Genomic DNA, 17,265 nt, shown 5'->3' with positions numbered 1-17,265 from the left:
TAATTATCTTCTTGACAAAAGACCATATTAGTGCTGAGAACCAGCTTTCTTGCTGATTCATAAGCATGCTATTCCACAAAGTATTAGAATTCACTCTAATAATACATGTAGTAAATTACTGGCCCCTATCTTAGAATTTTTTATGCCTATATATGTGAGACAAACTGTTGGGATACAGACATAGGAAAATATTTCACTTCGGTGTAATAAAATCTTAGAGTGGTTTGCATACTCTTACTATAGAATTGTGTTTGCCTGCATGCTTTGTAATTTCTTTGTAATTATTAGGTCAGAGATTATTTCCATATTTTACATCAGTTTTAAAAGGTAAAGGAATCAGAAATGTTCCAATATTCACACAAGTTACTAAGGAAATGATAAATAGTTTATTATTTCTCAGCCAACCAAAAGCAATTACCGGTAATTGATCTTAACAGAATTTGAAGAGGATATGTTATATAATGATATACCTTTAGTTGCCAAGATACTAAAGCTATTAACTGTTTATTACCAAAGACAAGAAATTTAGCAATACCCATATAAGAAAAACTGCTGTCTAGAAAGAATTTGGAACTTCAGATTGGGTTCATTACAGCTGAATTGTTACACAAAATTGGACTGTTGATTAGAAAGTACTTTCATAGAGTTAGCTCCCAAGAATAAAAATGTAACACATATCAACTATTTGCTTTCTCTTACTTATAAACATGTTCGCTCAAGTAAAAGGTTTATCCAAAATATGTATATTATAAACAAATATTTCCTCCACATTTAAGCCACACAGAATAGTTAATTGTTCCAACTTTTAAGTAAGAGGTAGTAGAAGCTACTCTGGCTTGGCTAAAATACCCAATATCCAGACATTTAGAACAGCCATATAAAGTTATGGCAGAAGGAATGCTGAACTTCATGTCATAAAAATTAAGTCAACTTCATTATCAAAGTTCATAACATGGTTCCAATTTTATTACTTAGTGCAAAATAAATGACTTTCCATCTTCAGCAAAGAAAATAATGCATCTTCAAAACTTCAAAGCATCTTCAATCATCGCTGTCACTTCCAGAATCACTCAGCTGGAGATCATTTCCTAAAATCAAAATGGCAAGTCACACCATAGTAAAGAAGAGTTAGCAATCAAACCTACAGTAACACCATAATCTGAATCTATCCTTTTCATTCCATATGTTGCTTTTCTTTTTACAAATAAAGGGGCAGGGTTTCCAATCACTGTATCTTTTAATCCTAATACATAGGATCCATCAGGCTTTCAATAGCTTTCAATTACTCAACCTTATTGAACTTGGCAATTAAAACAAAGGCCAGCTTCTTGAGAGAGAAAGGAACTAGTTACAACTGATTCCAAGTTAGTCTTCACAAAAAATATGAGGAATGGAACTACAGTACCAAGGCAACAGAATGGACAACTGCATTAATAATTGTTCTTGTCATAAGTGTTTGGTGAATGGCAGTATTAGTAAAATACTAACTGGGAAAAGCAATTTAGAGTTTGTCTTCTTATATTTAGGTCAGTTAACAAAGAAATGATAACTGGCCAGACATAAAGGTGTAGTTAATGATGAGCAAGATCACAAACCAAAAGGGAAAGTCTATGAACATATATAGTAATATTTGGGGAGGAAGGTTCAGAAAATAATATATATTCCAGAGTATATACAGGTCTTATGCAACTCTATAAATTTAGACCAGATTCAGATATCCACCTTATGGCACTGTACAATTCTTTCCTAACAAGGTAACTAGAAGCAGAATTAGTTGTATTCAATGTAATTTTAATGTTTAAACTCTAAAATAGTAACGTTTTAAACATCCTTTAAAGACACTGCCATTTTCATCATAAGCGTAGACATGAGAAGCATAATTTGCAAATATGTTCCACGCAATTGGTAAGAAATCTCATGTAATTCTATTTATTTCAATACAAATCAGAAAAAAGAATTCTGTCTAAAAACATTTCATTGATAAGTTGTGACATAAAATCAATAGGACTGAGGGGTCATCAGTTCTGTATACTGGCTATGAATGCTTCAGCCAGAAGCAATTTGAAACTTGTGGGTTTTTTTACTTAAAATTTGCCACATTTATATTAAGGATATATTTAATGCATTTCTTTGCCCTAGAAGCGAGACAAATATAAATTACCGTATACTTTAAATAAAAGAAGCATTTAAATACAGAAATGTGGGGTAATTACTATGAAAAATTAACAGTTTCTTTCAAATTCCTCATATTATGTTTATATTTATGAAAAAAATTCAAGTATGGTAAGCTGGCTATTGCCACAAAAGGCAAAGAATTCAGTTGCCACAAAAGGCAATATTGCATTATAAGTTATCATAGGAGCAATTCTACTTCATCAACTTTATAGTGTTAACAGAGCCCAAACAAAATCCCCAATGATACAATTATTTTGTTCAAATTTCCATTCAATCATTCAATCATTCTCTCATGCTCTCCAAAATTTTCCTCCCAGTTATTCATCATAGCATTAAGCATGTTCAGTGCTTTTGGGCTGTTTTCTATTTGGGGTATAAAGTGAACATAAAGTGCTAATCCTACCTAAATCAAAACTTTGCTGTTTCTCATTGGGTTTTCTAAGCAACTGTCCATTATTAAAAGCTTTTAAAAATAGTTTTTCAGGTGACCCAGGAAATGACCATACACATGCTCATTTAACTTTTTAAAATCTTTTGCAGGCTTACAGCTTTATTATATTTTTTGCCTTATCAAGTTCATATTGAGTGTCAGATTGATCTAGTTAGTGATTAAAATAACAGCCTAGAATGTGGGAAACCATGAGTTCTAGTCCCGCTTTAACTATGAAAGCCAGTTGGGTGACCTTGGGCCAATCATTCTCTCTCAGCCCAACCTACCTCATAGGTTGTTGAGGAAAATAGATTCCAGTAAACTGAACTGACCTTGTTGATAAAGTGAAATGTTTTAAGAAAGCCATTTTTCTTTCCAAATTTTAATTTTGTCAACGTTCAAACCTTCAAAATTTTCTTCTTATTAAAAAAGACTCAAGAAGACAGTAAAATTAAAGAAATTGCCAGGAAAATTAATAACTTTTATTAGTATCAATTGTTATATAATCCTTATTCCTAGAGACCACTGGAGTTAATAATGAAGTCCGACTATAGTGTAACTGAATAAAGATATAGTAGATACATACAGAGTAGCCCAAATGATTGGGTTGCATTATTTTTGGCTGGCTTTGACAGCTAAGCTACAATTTATGTTCCAAATGTTCCTGATTATATATAATATCCCAGAATTAATCAGAAAAAATCCTTTGCTCTATTTTTTGATCAGGAAAATACAGTAGGAGTCTACCATTTACATAGGATATGCCAACTTGCTTGTATTTTAACTAAAATGGTCCGTTTTGGGAATTGTATAAAAAAAGCAATTACTCTATAATTCTATATTCATTTATTCTAGCTAGCTAGCTTTAGGTTGTGATAAAGGCTGGGAGTAAACAGGAGTAACTTGTTTCCTATAAGGCAAAAGGCAAAAATGTCATGTCCTATATACAACTCAGTTCTTAGCAAAGCAGCCCTGGAGATAAGCTAAACATTTTACTACAGGTGAAATGTGAACCATACTGCAGAAATCATTTCTGAAATTTATGAATGTTTCTAGACAAAATTATTTTAAATCCCCAAGTCCTGAAATCAGTCTTGGATGATATCATCTGTGCTGAATTGTTTTTACCAAAATCTTTAATTTGGCATAATGAGAGGTCAATGTAACTTTTATCCCACCTTCTAATCCAAACTGCCGTTGTGTAACTTAAATCTGTGCCTGGAAAGTTGTAACTAACAGCATGTGGGTTCCTCATGACTAAGTCTATCATAGCAAGCTTTGTTTTATTACTTACTCAGGGTATTCATCAAACGGCCGCTGCTCTCTTGACTTCTGCGATATCCAATATCCACATCTGGGAAGGCCTGTTGTGATACTGTCATCATGGGATTCTGTGGCTGTAGGTGTGGCATTGACAAGGGAAGAGAGAGCTTTGATCCTTCTTCTTCTGAATCACTAGAGCTGTTTTCACTACTTGATGAAGCGGATGAACTCTTTGATTCCGATGAACTATCGGAGCTACTCATTTGCTCTATAACTTTAGCTTCTGCTTTTAGTTCTGAAAAATACAATGCAAAAAGAAAAGAAAAAAGAATTTAAGGCACACATAATCACACACACATGTTCAGTTGACAAACCTAACGGGAGATAATTATGTGGTATAGAGGTAAGAACTGGATCAGATGCTCCCAAAGCTGAAATCTCTACTCAAAGAGGAAAAAAAATAAGAGAGAAAATACCACTTCTGGAAAAGAAAAACTCCAAATATATAAGAAGGCTTTTTGAAGCAGAGCTCAATATGTTTTATGTTTTTCCTTTAAGAGACTCTTCAATAATTGATTTAAATCCTGGCCTCTGCACAAAACTGATACTGATTATTCACAAATGCTCTTGGAGAAAAACCTGGCAAAGGGTCCTCAAATCTCTCTTTATTTCAGCAATCTTGAATACTGATGCAGAGCCCTGAGGAGCTAATACAAAATATGTACGAATAAATCTGCTTCATCATTGTTTTTTAAAATGATAGCAGCAGAAATAACATGGCAACAAGTCCCACTGCTCTATAGCCCATTATGCAACAAGTATTAGAGTTTAATCAAATGACTGCAACAATTACAGCTGCTATTCTTAGATCTACCTGCACTGGGTAGGGCCAAATTGACTTGGGACAAATAAATCCTGCTGATCATATGTTCACTGTAGATCAACTTTTGACAGGATGGCTCAGAAGCAAATAAAACCCTATTCTAGGTTAGCAATATTTTGAGCAGGTTTCATAGATCAAATTGATAGTTTTATTAAAGATGAAGCAAAGTAAGGCTTGATTGAGTCACAGGTTTCAAAGGTTACGAGAATGCACTTCTCCCACAATTTGTTAATAGCATATTTAGTCTACCTTTCACTTTGGGATATCAGACAACAGAATCAGAATATGCCATAACATTCAATAAGATAATAAAACAGCATTATATAAAACAAAATAAAAGCATAGAACAGTATCAGCTTAAAATGTCAGCATTTAAATGACTTCCGTATGTCCTCCATATATCACTGAAGTTAATCTGTAGGCCTTAAAGAAATATTATCTTCTTTTTCTTTAAATGGTCCTTTTACATTTTTTCTTTATTTACTTATTAAATATATATACTGCTCATCTCGCTATACAAAGTCACTGTGGACTGTGTTTACAATACAATAAAATCAAAATTATAAAAACGTTAAAATTAACCAGAATCAGTGCTTTTTTTGTAAAAGAAAAAGGTGCCGGAACTCACACATGTCATACAACCCTCCTTGCCTACCCTACATGGCTCCATCCAAAAAAGGTGCCGGAACTCCGTTCTGAGCGTTCTATGAGAAAAAAAGCCCTGACCAGAATTAAATAAAGACTAAAAACCAGAAGCACACAGAGCACGGAAGTCGAATCTCCTGTTATTCCACCGACCGGTTCCAGCATGGAGCAACCCACCAGGGGCCCCATGCCAGCCCACAGAGCCAAGTCCAGAAGGCCGAGAGGAGGATCCTGATCTCATCCCTGCTGGTAAGATGTTCCAAAGAGCAGGGGCACCGAGGCAGAAAGGGCTCTTCCTCCTGACACCGACAGCCAACATCTCTTGACAGATGGAGAACGATTGGATTTGTATTCCAGTCAAAATCGCACTGATTATTTGTATAATTATATTTGCATTTTGGGTTTCAAAAAGTACCACTTCTGAATCAAAACCCAGCAAGCAGAGATCTTCATCAGTTCCCCAAGTCAGCCCAGCAGTTCTATACAACTCTTATTCTGGCTGTAGCTAACTTTTGCAATGCCATTTGCCCTGCAGCATTTTCAGTCTTGAGGCAAAGCCAGACTAAACTCTGCTACTTCTAACGAACCCAAAGCAACAGCAGTGTTTTATTGTATGGGATTTTGCTGATGAGCTTCAGGCAGGAGTACTGCCAACCTCACTCAGATTCTAGGCAGACTACCGTACGTTAAAACTTCCTTCGCAGCAGTGGCTGGTTTAAATCCCCATCCTGACTGTTCAAGGAAACTACAACCTCTCAATTATTAATTTAATACCAAAGAGTAAAAATGGTTGGAGAAGGGATGAGAGACAACCACTCTTTTCTCTTTGTCAATTCCTTTACTCTCTCACTCTCTCTCTCACTCTCTCTCTCTCTGTGTGTGTGTGTGTGCATCAGTGCCAAACAATTCAGTTTTAGCAGCAAGAGATCTTGAATTCTGCATGTGTTCATAGCCTTTTACTTAGTTTAGGCAGCTTCTGTCAGGTTGCCCTCTACTTTAATTTTTAATTCATTAAAGAATATTTTTCTGCATCTCTGATTTTATTAAACGGAGTCCATTTCACTTATGCCCTGACCAGTACCAGCCATCTGTTTGGCAATGCAAAACGAATCTCTTGCCATTCCCATCCACCACCCCACACTGCTGGAAGGTCCTTCCCTGCTACGTAATTGTCAGGTTGGCAGAATGCTGGGCAACCTCTATGGAACTCTGTGACTCAGGGGGAAAAAAAATCTTAAGCAAAGCAATCAACCTTAGAGAAGAAACTCTCTGTTTTAATGTAATCTTAAACACCCTCCCCTGAAGCAACTGGGTTTTTTTTTTAAAGCAGCTATTCAGGAAACTAAATGACAAGATTTTCCAGTCAGAGTTGAGTCACAAAAGAAACACCTGCCTGTATGCTTTTCCCCCCTCCTCTGGGTATTCAAGGACTTTGCCTGAGAAGAATGCGCTGGCCCCTCAGTACAACAAGCTATTATTTTTGAACATTAATTTACCACCCAACCAAGTTCTTTCTAATCATATGCCACAGTTTTTAGCTGGAAGCTTATTCTATCTTACTTTACATTATTCTATCTTACTTTACATTCCTGCTGTTACTAATGGAAGGAAGGGGGGGGGGAAATGGCATGACTTTCAAGCCGTTCAAAGAAGCAAAATTTAAATTCAGTCTGACCCAAACTGAAAAGCAGCATCCACAGAAAATGGTACCTGAGATCTAGACCAGGAGTCCCCAACCTTTTGGGCATCAGGGACCGGTTCAATAGAAAGAGGGTTTTTTCCCCCTCATGGACTGGAGGGGGCGTGGTTTCATGTGCTGCCTGCAGCCCGCGGATGGGGGCTTCGCTTGTTTGCATGGACCGGTTTCTGGCATGCTGCATACCGGTGCTAGTCCACAGACTTGGGGTTGGGGACCCCTAATCTAGACAACCGCATGCGTATCCATGCAAAAAACTTAGTGAAAATAAAGCCGTAATCTAATAGAAGGGAAAAACTTTCAGTGGGATTGGCTTGACACACCTGTGTCAGCAAAGGGGATATGCTGCTGGCCCCATCAGTCAAGGAATTTCAGCTGGTGGGGTCCAGGAGAAGAGCCTTTTCTGCTGCCCTTTGGAACATCCTACCTACCCCCGATGATGGGGCTCCCACCCTTCTGGCCTTCTACAGCAGCCTAAAGACCTGGCTGAAGACCAGGGGAGTGTCACACTGGAGGGGATTGATGAATTAAGAGAAAATCCCATCTCTCCCCGCACATCCTGCTCCCTCACCCCACATTTGTTAACTACGACACCGCTTGGATTCTAATTCTATTTTAGTTGTTTTTAGAAATATTTACTTCATGGTTTTATTGCTTTTAATGTTGTAAACCACCCAGAGCCGCTTCAAAGCGAGATGAGTGGCAAAAAACTTAATAAATTAAAAATAAAAAAATAAAACCCAGAAACTGTTATCAAAGAAAGTAAAGAATTAGGATAATGACCAAGGGAATACATAAAACAGGATCAACATGACTGGAGAATCTAGATAAAAGAGAGTCAACAACTGAGTTATATATCTGTGTAGCGTAGCATGAGGTTTTTACTTTATACCAGACCGTGCTTATTTTTACTGCTGGCAAAAATAAAGGATCAGAGGGAAGGCTGGTGTATTGCAGCCGTTGCAGTAACAGAATAAAAAAAACTGTACATGCATGGACAATAATTGGTGGCCGTGAGGGAAAGGGAGAAGCAGGGAAATGTATGTGCATGCAACTGTGTGCATGCACAAAATGAGTATGCACACAGCAGTGGTGCTAGCACCTGTCTGCACACACAAGTGGGTTGCGCACACCTACAGTGGCACTGGTGGCGGTGCTGGTGCCCGCACGTATGCACAAATGAGCTGCTAGTGCCTGCGTGATGCTGGTGCTGGCCCTAGCACCCCCACGCATGCCCAAAGTGGCACGCGCAAGTGAGAGGGTGTGTTCACATGTGCACACACTCGCCAACAGTCCATGGGCCGGTACTGGGCTATGGCCCACAGGTTGGGGACTCCTGTACTAGAGGATGGATGAGCAACAGTTAAATATGTCTAGATCATAGCTAAGTATAGGCAATAAAGCCTTTTAAGGTTTTTTAATCATTCTCTATCAAATATAAATAACTATCATATCTAAAGCACCGAAAAGACATTACATATTTCAAATTTTTGTTTAGCTACTCACCTGTTCATATTAAGATATTCTGCAAAAAAACCCACCTAGAATGATTCTGGCGATTCAGGTCGCATGCAAGCAGGAAGTTAAACTGACAGAATTGCAGAGAATTTAATAATGTTAAGTGAGCAGGTTGACAAAACAATAAATTGTTCTGCCAACACTTCATTCCCGAAGCTTCCTTTCCTTCCAACCAGCATGAAAATGAAGCAATCTTGCAGAAGAGTGATAGAAAACCAATTGCTTGGATTTCATGCTTGCTCAGAGGAAGTAAAAAAAATTTTGTTAGTATTTATAGCCAGAAAAAAAGAGAGAGACAATGCAAGGCCAGAACTACTCAGTCCATTTTTTTATGGGGGATGCTAAAGAGTGATATTTCTTATGCACAGCAAGCATGGAAATCAAATAGGCAATGGTAAATTCCATGGCTTTCACTATTTCTGGTTCACTGCATCTCTGTGCTAGATTTGCATAATTTTTTTTATGCGCTTGATGGAGTCTCCTCTGAAGTCTACAAGTGTTGTGCCTGCCAAATCTTTGCTCATAAAAGGGATTGGCAAAGGAGAAACAAACCTCAATTCTGTGCTTTACTTACAAGAATATATTCTATATAGTGCAGGAATGAGATGCCCTGGGCAGATCCTGAAAAAGCTAGACAGGATCAGACCTGGTTAGTTCCTGGATACTCCATAGGAAATCTTGGGACTATTCACTAGACTGGGAAAAATTTTTTAAAAAAAATCTCAAACCACTTTTGCAAGTCTGCCAGAAAAACTACACGAATAAACTATGTAATCCTCTGTAACTGAAATTAACTCAAAGAAATCATCTCCATTTTTAAATTACTTGATCAAGACAAGAATAATTTAAAAGGCAATACATTTGGATTCTAGTATTTCAGTATAGGTAGACTTCAACTTATGTTGCTAAGTGAGAAATTAAGTGGGTTTTGCTGTGTTTTACGATATTTCTTGCCACCTTTGTTAAGTGAATCACTGCAGTTGTTGAATTAGTAACACCATTGTTAACTGAATCTGGCTTTCCCATTGACTTTGCTTGTCAGAAGGTCACAAAAGGGGATCACATGACCCCAGGATACCCCAACTGTCATAAATATGAACCAGCTGTCAAGCTTTGGAGTAGGGTACCATCAGTATGCTGATGACACCCAGCTTTTCATCTCAACTCCAAACAACATCATTGATGCCCTCGACGTGATGTCCCGCTGCCTGAAAGCGGTCCGGGAATGGATGGGGAGGAACAGGCTTCAACTGAACACGGACAAGACTGAAAGGCTGTACGTACCGGCAAGCCAGGATACTCAGAACATCCCATCCCTTAACATCGGGGACAAGTTACTACCCCCTGTTGATAGGGCCCGCAACCTGGGTGTCCTCCTTGACTCGCAGCTCTCCCTGGAAGATCACATAGGAGCTGTGACCAAGGGGGCCTTCTCCCGGGTTCGACTAGTTCGCCAATTACGGCCTTATCTGGACCTGGATGCCTTACGTACAGTCACCCATGCTCTTGTGACCTCTCGCCTAGACTACTGTAACGCTCTCTACATGGGGCTGCCCTTGAGATCCACTCGGAAGCTTCAACTGGTGCAAAGTGCAGCGGCACGGACACTCTTGGGAGCCTCCCGATACTCCCATATCACACCTCTCCTCCGTGCGCTGCACTGGCTTCCAGTTGCCTTCCGTGTGAAGTTCAAGGTGCTAACAATGACATACAAAGCCCTACATGGCATGGGTCCGGACTACCTACGGGAGCACCTTCTGCCAATGTCAGCACCCCACCGTCCTGTGCGCTCCCACAGAGAGGGCCTCCTCAGGGTGCCACCGCTCAAGGAATGTCGGTAGGGGGAGGGCATTCTCAGTGGGTGCGCCAGCCCTCTGGAACAGCTTACCAACCGAAATCCGGATGGCCCTTGACCTCTGCACCTTCCGGCGCGACTTAAAAACTTACCTGTTCCAGCAGTCCGGCCTGGCCTGATAGCTCTAATTTTGGGGTCCCAGTTTGTTTTTTACTATTGTTTTTTTTTTCACTATTGTTCATTCTGTATACCTACCTTATTCTGTACACCGCCCCGAGTCCCTTGGGAGAAGGGCGGTTTATAAAAACAAATAAATAAATAAATAAATCAGAAGACTATGTGATGCTGCAACAGTCATAATTGTGAAAAATGGTCATAAATCCCTTTTTTCAGTGCCGTTGTAACTTCACACAGTCATTAAATGAATTGTTGAGGACTACCTGTATATGGATATGGATATGGATATGGATATATATATACTGCTCAAAAAATAAAGGGAACACTTAAACAACAGAATGTACTGTATTTAACAGTACAAGCCAGCAAACTGAATGGAAAGAGATTAAAAACTTTCCCACATTATATATTATTCTGCATATAGGCAGCGCAGGTGCATACATAATCATATGACTCCCATCTGAATGAGAAGCTGGTACCCCTCCCCACCAAACTTACCTTCTCAAGGACAATTAAGTAAAGAACTTCAGCCTCAAAGTCTTCAAGCTACGGAGTCAGTTTAACACTCTACAATCTCAAGGAATATAGCGATAATTTACCTCTTTCAATATCATCCATAGGAGAAGGCGGAGACATCTTTTCTTTTGGTGGAGAGGATTTGTGGTGGTTTGGCATCTTATTAGTGTGTTTCATTAGCTGCTGCTGCTGTTGCTCAATACGAGACTGCACCTTGCTGCTTCCTTCACCTCTGCATCAGATCATTAAGGGGGAAAAAATTCTTGAAAAATATGTAATCGTTTGCTTTTCCAACACTTTTAAGAATATACAAAACAGATGAACTTCTGAGACATGGATAAAGTGTCCCTAACATATTACAGTTGTTACAGATTAGTTATTTCATGAAAATGTGCTGAAGTTTTTAATAAACAAGTCTAAACTTGCTTATTTACAGAAAAAATAGTTAAATTTGTTCCAGTATACATTAAAAAGATAGAGCACGCTCAGAAATGGGGTTAAGGAAAGCAAATAGGAGTTGTCCAGATAGAATTTTAAAAAAAAATTCCCACTTCTCATTGAAATCTTACAAAATAAGCACCTTACATTTCAATAGCCACTATGCATGGGATATGGATATGCATTTCAAGTATAACAGAAAGAAAATTGGAAGAGCTTTGAACCTCCATGCTCTCTCCTCTGTTCTGGTGTAGCAGTAAGGGATACCTTGAAAGCTGCTGCTTTCAGTTTCAATTAATCATAGTTTAAATTTACATCTGTATCACAAGCTGTGGCTAATATTAAAATCAAAGCAGAAGTGACAGCTTTTGCATTGCACTTCCTACGTATGCTAGAAAATGACAAGGGAAACCCTATGAGGCCAAGGGCTATTAGAACTTTTATCCCAAAGCAACTATTACGTTTTAAGAAGGAACTTCTTTGCTAGTTTTTTTTCTACCCACCTGATTTTCTTCACTGTGATATTGCTACTAAGTTTCTCTAGTCTACATTCGCCAGTGTCATGGTTAATTATTAAGATGCATTCTTTTTGATATGGCTTCTTGGAACCCTTGAAAACTGTTACTGGTGGAGTAGAGCCCTATTTTAAATAAGAAAAGGCAGAGTTCTGTATTTTATAATTAAAATCCCCTTACATTTCACACACACAACCTCAAGAGTCTCTATTTCGTTGAAAAACGAAAAAGGGAAGCCAATATTAGGATTCAGGTTTCATAATGAAATGGCAATTGTCCAGGTTTTTCACAGAACACTGAATTCAGCCCAGCCCAATTAATACCTGGCCTTTGTTTATCATAAAAACAAAAAGAATTTTATTCCATCTCCTTAATTAACATACCTCCCCAGTTAAGAAGCAGTAAAAAAGGAAGTTTATGTTGGCATCAGCAACTGCAAGCAATTACCGCCGTGAATTACTCTCTTTTTTTAACTCTTGAAATTTCTATCAAAACTATAGTGCAGCGGTGTCAAACTGCCGGCCCACGGGCCGATGCGTCACATGGAAGCTGCGCCCACCCCATTGCTGGCAATGGCAAAACCATCCTGATACGCTGCACGTCACCTGACGTCACAAGTTGGACATGTCTGCTATAGTGCAACAAACAACTTTTGAAAATACTAATTTGCTTCAAGATTACATACAGCAATTTTACAGTACTGTTTTATCACAGAAGAGTAAATATCGAGGTTTTCTAACTTACTATTTACTGGAAATATTTTGATATCTTAACAGAACTGAAGATGAATCTCTCTCATCAAAAGGACTATTATATGTCCTTCAGTAAATCAATTTCAGCCTATTTCATATGTCACAAAAAACACAAATCATATCATGTTGTGCCTGCTATCTGGTCTTCCCCACTTGGCTCCTCCTTTCAGACATGGCTAAAACAAACTAGGAAACTCCACATTTAACAAGGAAAACCGTAAGCATGTTTGTTCTTGACTTATGAAGAGGAACAAGCCGGGAGAATTAAGTAATCCAAAGTTGCTTGCTTTTTTAGAAGTTCTGACAAACAAGAAGGGTGGGGGGGAATTGCAGAGTTTCCTTAATTGGTTGAAGGTTTCTGGCTTACCATGACAAAAAAAAACAGCAAAAGCTGGTTTGCACATCTGAGCAATGCAGTCAGACAAACAGAAAATAAGGACAATAAAGGAAAAGGTATTATTTCTGGCTAAAGAATGAATCAGAGGAAAGATCCATTAGAAACCGAGAAGTTTAAACAACGAAAAGAGAAAGAAAAAAACATCTTACAAAAATACTGAATAAACTGTTGAGCATGCCTATGTTTGACCTTAGCAAAAGCTGCAAAGCATGGGGGAGCTTGTCTAGTCAGAAATGAAAAGCCATATACATTAAAGTAAAAAGTTGGTTTTTAAAAGCATCAATATGGATTCTGCATCTCAGGATCAGATTCAGAAATAGAAATTGAGTGAAAATAGAACTTTTACAATCAAAGGTTGTCTCTTATTAGGTGTTCTTTTAATTTGAACAAGAGGCTGAACAATGACTCCTTATTTATTTATTTTCTATTAGGAATTATTTATGTTCTTATATATCTACTTCAGAACTATTGTCAACCTCAATCATTTTTGTGCCTCTATTACAAAGATACTTCTAAACTGGTAGAATGCAAGAATCAACACAAGGATTTTCCTGCTATTTATTGCTCTCACATGCAGCCAACATTTGTTGCAGAATACAGATCCTCATTGTAAACACACAAAATACAAATTTTAAGACTGCACCTTCCATTATCCTGCAGTTCAATAGCATCTTGGAAGTTACCAATCCCCTAATATAATAGCCCATCTGCACAGTCTACCTTGATAATCATTCTTCATGCACTTACATAAAAGTAATCACTTTAAGATAGCTATGTCTTTTTAAGGAATACAGAAATCTTACCTCAATATTTGGCAGCATTACTGTTACCTGTTCACCTTTACCAACTTCAAGATCTCCTTCGCAAGATGTATCAATTGATGCAGGTTTGAAGTCATCTGAATAAAATCATAAATATTTAGGATCTCATAAATATTGATCAACTTAGAAGATAAATGGAAAAGCTACATTATTCAAAGGGTATCTTTTCTACTACTAGCTTATCTGTCTTCTTTAGTCTTATTCAGTAGTCCCTAGGAGTAATCCACTACTTATTATAAATTAGTAATAATTAGGTTCCCATACCACTCCACTCTTAGTGACTCTGGGTTGTTTACCCATTGTTAAAACATTTTTTTTAAAAAAGCCCAACATAAAACAAGGCCAAAGATGGCAGAGATAACAAACCCTCATGGGAACAAAGAAAAAGAAGAAAAGGGGGTTCAGTCATGCTCAACAAAGGCCTGGGCAAAGAGCCAGGTCTTTAGGGCTTTTTGAAACTTGAGGGTGTGTGTGTTTGTGTACGCGCGCATTCAAACCTCAGGGAGAACTTCATTCCAGAGAGTAGGCACTGCTACAGAGAAAGTACTTTTTTCTGCATTTCTATGCAACACTCTTTTACAATCAATTTTAAACAAATCTGTTTCTAATTATCACGTTCAACAGAAAATACAGAACTAAGATTCAGGAAAGAAAAATATATTTCAGGCTTCAAATCCAAATAATATCTCAGCTGCACATTCCCACACCCACTGTAACATCGGAGTTATAATTTTGGTAATATGGAATTAATACTAATCACTATTGTAATTTAACCTACAGTTCCCCAAAGGTATACTGATTAGGGATATTATCCTATACAGCAGGACTGTCAAACTGCCCGCTTGCGGGCCAAAAGTTGCAATATGTCGTGACACATCACATGATATTGCGAGTTTGGCACCCCTAATATACAGGGTTTTAAATTATGGAAAGAAAATCTCAAGACATTAGATGTCAGATTTATCTCTTATTAAATACTGAGCACCTTAGTGAACTGAAGAAATGTTTTATTCTTACCTGTATTTCATAAGATTAAAAAGTTACAAACCTAGTTTACTTCCAGGGTGTTGTTGCATTTTTTTGCCTAAATATGTCAAATGTGCCCTTGATCCTGTTAACTTGTCCTGTTAATTATTGATACTGCAGAGTGCTTAAGTTTTAAATAAATGTATCCCCAATTTTCAAATTGCAAGCCCTTAAAGCTTGCAGTCAAGATAAACTAAAGCTTAGCAGATCTATTCTAAAGTAAACATAAATGTTTAGGTTACAGTTCTAACACAATGAAAGTTGCAATAAATATAGCAATAAATATACTGCCCTATATTGTACAAAATATGCTGTCATACCTCAAAACGCATACATTCTAAAAATTGGATCTTTCCCAACTATACTATGAATAGAAAATATGATTTGGGTAGTGATAACTGGTCTATATTCCTCTATGAGCTGAATTTGAAATGTTTAAAAGCACATAGAAGAAAGTAAGTAAAATACACACACATATAAACAAACCTTATGTTAAGAATCCAATTAAAAATGCACTGTTCCAGATCCCAGATACTTGTTCCTGAAATATAGTCTCACCTATAAAAGCTCACCTAGCCACAAACAATTATTTTATGAGAGATACGAAGATGGTTGGGCAACCTCTGGAAACTCAGCTATTTCTCAAGCCTTCTCACCCCAAGCCAAGCCACAATCCCTCCACTGTCACCTTCCAGTAAACTTCACCAGGTTCTCCTCACCCATATCTCAAAATGAGCCTTGGTGGAGCAGTGGGCTAATGCCTCCTTAAGTAACACCAGCTGCCTGCAATTAGTGCAGGTTCGCATCCCACCAGGCTCAAGGTTGACTCAGCCTTCCATCCTTCCGAGGTAGGTAAAATGAGGACCCAGATTGTTGGGGGCAATTAAGCTGACTTTGTAATAATGCCGTTTGGGGGGGGGGGTGTGAAAGCCCTAACAAGCAGGCATATACATAGAATGAAGGCTACTGCTAAGCTTGTAAGCCGCCCTGAGTCTTCGGAGAAGGGCGGGATATTAATGGAATTAAAATTAAATTAAAAATTAAAATACGCTTTCCTTAAAAACTGACTGACCAGCTGAGATGTCACAGAACGAAACTTGATCCCTATGATGCAAGCGGGTTTAATCCCTCTTACAGGAGAGTTTTCTCACAATGACTTTTTTACTCGATACCCGAATGAAGGAGAAACTGTGCTACTTAAAGCAACGGGGCTCCGATTTTGTTTCTGAATCTAAAATAAAACCAAATCCCTCAACCGAAAACACTGTCCCTTCTCCCTCGAAGGACTCCCGGGTTTCTTAAAACGTCAGGACGGGTACGATCTTGAGTAGACTTTCGCACCAACTACTGTTAACAAGATGTCCTGAAAAATGCAAATCCCACGGCACAGATGTTAAGGGCTACGTCTCAGTCCACGAAAGCACACACACACACACACACACCTCTACGTCTCAGTCCACGAAAGCTCACACTCACTCACACACACACAGACACGCATCTTCTCTCATCGGTCTCTTTATTTTTATTCCATTTATATCCCGCCCTTCTCCGAAGACTCAGGGCGGCTTACACGCTTAGCAGTAGCCAAGGGTCTTACGAGTTGACTTTAACAGCCGAGGGTCCCCCCTGCTCCTCAACCGGAGCTCCGTCCTCACTTGCACAGCCTTCCAGCAAGCCCACCCTCTTCCCCGCCCCGCAGCCCCTTCCCCACCTGCTTCACAACCCCCAGCTAAAGCTCCCGGTTCGACTCACAGCGCAAGGTGTGGAAGGCGCAGCGCGGCTGCTTCTCGAAACTCTCGCCCAGCAACAGGACGCGCTCCTTGCTGTCGAAGAGCGCCCGGGCCGAGCCGTTCATCCCGAGACACCGGCTTTCCGCGTCCGTCCTTCCTCCCTCGCTAGCCTGCCTCCAACAGCCGCCTTCGCTGCCCTGGCACATCTCTGGAGCTCGCCAGTGGGGGGGGGGGGGAGGGGGCGGGGCTGCCAAGCGAGGCCACGCCCCGTGCCAGAGACTGCTTGCTCTCCTCATTGGACGAGGAGCTCCGAGCGCCGCCCTTTCTTCCTTTAGAAGTGGAGGAGGTTGGGGAGGGAAGCCTGGAGAGAGGCGACGCGAGAGAAAGGGCCTACCTTCCTACTGGCTGCGACGGTCTGGGAGGGTCACGCCCACTGCTGGTGGCCGTCAGATTATTAAAGCAATCCCAAGTCGTCGTGGCTCAGGGTT

General features: G+C 39.2%; 1 protein-coding gene across 1 annotated transcript; it reads right to left on the bottom strand.

The window, feature by feature from the left end:
* Nucleotides 1-361: 361 nt before the first annotated feature.
* On the bottom strand, nucleotides 362-17,028 carry EAF2 (ELL associated factor 2). The gene is made up of 6 exons (XM_083349893.1): nucleotides 16,800-17,028; nucleotides 14,004-14,098; nucleotides 12,040-12,176; nucleotides 11,182-11,330; nucleotides 3,900-4,163; nucleotides 362-1,088 (listed from the first exon to the last, which is right to left on the bottom strand). The coding sequence occupies exons 1-6, from the start codon at nucleotides 16,981-16,983 to the stop codon at nucleotides 1,042-1,044; spliced, it is 876 nt and encodes a 291-aa protein (XP_083206019.1). The 5' UTR covers nucleotides 16,984-17,028; the 3' UTR covers nucleotides 362-1,041.
* Nucleotides 17,029-17,265: the final 237 nt, after the last annotated feature.

Source organism: Vipera ursinii, assembly GCF_947247035.1.
Source record: "Vipera ursinii genome assembly, chromosome: 1".
Taxonomy (NCBI): domain Eukaryota; kingdom Metazoa; phylum Chordata; class Lepidosauria; order Squamata; family Viperidae; genus Vipera; species Vipera ursinii.
Note: the sequence above shows the minus strand (reverse complement) of the source record. Positions and strands in the feature narration are given on the sequence as shown.